The following is a 3,135-nucleotide window of genomic DNA, read 5'->3' as shown; positions in this document are numbered from 1 at the left end:
GCTCTCGGCAGTAACAAAGCAAACAAGTGAAAGTGAAACTTAACTGTCTGCTGAGATCCACTACTTTTCTCTTAGTGAAGCTCTTTTCAGATTCAAAATACCTTTGAGGAAATTTTCAGATGCCAAGTAAACTGCATCATAGCGCACAGGCGAAACAACCCACCCACCCCCCAACTGAAATGTGCGGGACAGAAGCGGAAGGTGGTTCTTAAAGAGACAGAGGCCAATTTCAAGGCGTTTAGAAGAGGAAGTGATGAGAAGATAAGTTTATTTTTCTATTTAAACATAAAAACAGCATTTTAATAATGTGACATAGATACTTTATTATGGTATAGTATTTAAATATATGCCTGAGAAACACATAATATTGCCCCTTTAAAGCAAACGGCCTCCATCTGTGATCACAAGTGCAAGTCACTTCCTGCGTTGGCAGGCTTCCCTCGCCTTGTAACATGTTCATCATCATCATCATCATCATCTTCGGCCCTGTACCTGCTGAGAAGATCTCTGTTGCCACGCCGAGAAAGGCATCTGACACCATGTTCTCCATGGAGACGGAGATGCTGAGCTGCCGCGCCACGTTCCTGTACAGGCCGGGCTGCATACACTCCAACTCATCGCCTTGGAAACAGGAGGAAACAGGAGGCGGCAGAGGCGAGAAGGAAAAACAGTCAGTGAGGAAGAGGAGGCGAAACATGCAGGTGCAGCAGTTTAAACCTTTGTGTCTTTTAAAAATGACAAAACTCTAGCACTTAAATCGAACGTTGCTTTGTTTGTTTTGAGTCGTCTTTGTTGGAGTTGTGTACATTTTTTTTTTGATATTTTGTCTTAATTAAAGGGACAAGATTGTTCTGTCCTTGCATAAAAAAACACATAAAGTCATGTTCAGGGTAAAAAGAACAAACCAGGCCTTCTTACCAAGACAGATAAGCACCAGAGACACGTCAGCCAGCGCTGCATTGGTGGAGGCAGAGAAGTTGACTTCGGTCTTGGACCACCCCAGCCCGTTCTGCTGGAGCCTGGACAGGATGTAGTCCCTGCACAGAGCTTTGGACTGAGACACCAGCTCTCTCTCCGTCAGCGATCGGTCAAACACCTCCAGGACCTCCGAGGCGAACGCAGAGGATCTCCGGAGCACATCCATGCCCTCCTGGAGGAGATATCGGGGTCGGCGAGAGTCCTGACCTCTCAGTGGGGGAGAGGTCACCAAACCTGTCCTCCTTTTCTGTTCTTTGGTTTATTATTGCGCTCCCTCTTCAGTGAGGAGGACAAAGCAGATGCTGCGTCGACACAAATGGGAAAGACAGAAATCCATCAACAATCGTAATATTCCTCTTTTACGTTTACAAGAACGGTGGGTGTGGAGTCTAAACCAGAGCAGGAACTTACATAAGGAGAATCTGATGGAGGTGTTACTGCTGTGAGTCACACACAAGATATTTCATTGCCACACTTCTTGTTGGATTGAGCAAGCATTGAAAGCACATGATGGTGATGTTTGTTGGTGGGGCAGGGATGAACCCTGATGTGACACCAAGCTGCAGCACATTTAGGACAAATGTTAAAAAATAAAAACAGGAGGTAAAAGTCAAGCTTACCATCAGCTTTTTAACTGGAGCTGATTTATGAAGAATGTCACAGCAGCTCCTTGTAGCTCCTCTTCTCTCCTGCCTCAAATTCTTTCAGAGGTTTTGAAAAACGCCTCCACCAGGAGAAGTTTGGGTCCAGCTCTCACTGTCAGCGTGCTTTCTGCTCGCTTTCAGAGGGGAAAAAACAAAACAAAACAGAAGCATCAACTCGACTGTTACAGAACGCCTACCTGTTTGTTCATCTTCCCCCATTGGCTCCCGCTGGGTGCGTTCGTTTTAGCAGACCGGAGAAGCCCGGTGTGGGGAGTTTAATACTCCGCCTCTGTCAAAGCTCCCGCCTTCACCTCTTCTCTGCAGCGAGAGTGCAACAAACCGAACACAGCCCTGCTTTTCATTCACAAGTCTGGGCGGATTAAAGCGGAAAGGATTTAAGGTTTTGCTCTGCTGTGTCACAGAGAACCGGTTTAAAACTCATGACTAAAGGCTGCGGGTCGAACAGGGCTGTGTTTAAACTTTAATGCAGGGCGTGTGTGTGTGTCTGTGATTTAATCAGCTGTTATCAGGAGCTGAGAACTTGTAGCTTTAAATTTAAACCAAATGAAGGGTCCGTTTATTTATTTATTTATTTATTTATTTATTTATTTATTTATTTATTTATTTATTGTTCCTGCTGTTACAGTTTCTACTAAGAGACAAATAAAAGACTAGCCTATTCTCTATTTTGTTTTAAGTGTTTCATGACTTGGAGGGTGGGGACTCAAACTGCTTTAATTATTTTTAATTTTCTTATTTAGCAGTTAAGATGTTTACCCTAGWTTTTTTTTCTCTCCACTCATTTCTCTTTAGTCAAACATAATAATCTCTTTTATCTAGTTTATTTTTTTACTTGTCTTACCTCAGTTTGACCACTCRGTGTCGCTGTTTCCTCTTTTTGATCCTGAAACTCTTCTGGGGGTCAAATTGAATTGAATTTAATTACTTATTTACTTATTTTTTTATTTATATTAACTTTAAAAGTATTTAAAATTATTTATGCTACTTATTCATTCTGTTCATTTGTTTCCTTCCAAGCCTTTAAAGTGCACTTGGGTGATATTTATTGAGGCTTTACATGTTCTTCTTTGAACATAAACTGCTTTTCATCTTCACTCCCCTTCTTGACCTTAATGAGTTTGCTTAATAACTTCACTCAGTTACTTCATCACTTAGTTACTTATAGGGTGAAGCAACTATGTGGCAACACAAAAAGAACTCAAAAACAATTTCAAATTGTGTCTTTAGGCATCTTTTTTTTACAACTTGTTACAAAGAAGATACATAACTTGTGTTCAGTTGTTTAACACAGTCCAAGTAAACGTGAACAAAATGACAGTTTATGAAACAGGTGATTCACAAAGAGCTGTTTGCTGAAAAATCTCAATGTGCTGCAACAGCATGGATGTATGTATGTATGGATGTATGGATGGATGGATGGATGGATGTATGTATGGATGTATGTATGTATGGATGTATGGATGGATGGATGGATGGATGTATGTATGGATGT

The 3,135-nt window shown here is 41.5% G+C and overlaps 1 protein-coding gene across 5 annotated transcripts in view; it reads right to left on the bottom strand.

The window, feature by feature from the left end:
• bokb (BCL2 family apoptosis regulator BOK b) overlaps positions 1–3,135 on the bottom strand; it is a 15,374-nt gene that overhangs the window by 9,651 nt on the left and 2,588 nt on the right. For 3 of the 5 annotated variants that reach the window (XM_014031285.1, XM_014031314.1, XM_014031290.1), the window contains 4 exons: positions 1,599–1,756; positions 1,390–1,538; positions 919–1,280; positions 493–621 (listed from right to left, as the gene is read on the bottom strand). In XM_014031285.1, coding sequence (XP_013886739.1) covers positions 493–621; positions 919–1,144 — 355 coding nt within the window. In that variant the 5' untranslated portion in view covers positions 1,145–1,280; positions 1,390–1,538; positions 1,599–1,756. The remainder of the gene's footprint in view (positions 1–492; positions 622–918; positions 1,281–1,389; positions 1,539–1,598; positions 1,757–3,135) is intronic. The other 2 variants (XM_014031298.1, XM_014031306.1) reach the window with 2 other exon arrangements.

Source organism: Austrofundulus limnaeus, unplaced genomic scaffold (assembly GCF_001266775.1).
Source record: "Austrofundulus limnaeus strain Quisiro unplaced genomic scaffold, Austrofundulus_limnaeus-1.0 Scaffold6, whole genome shotgun sequence".
Taxonomy (NCBI): domain Eukaryota; kingdom Metazoa; phylum Chordata; class Actinopteri; order Cyprinodontiformes; family Rivulidae; genus Austrofundulus; species Austrofundulus limnaeus.
Note: the sequence above shows the minus strand (reverse complement) of the source record. Positions and strands in the feature narration are given on the sequence as shown.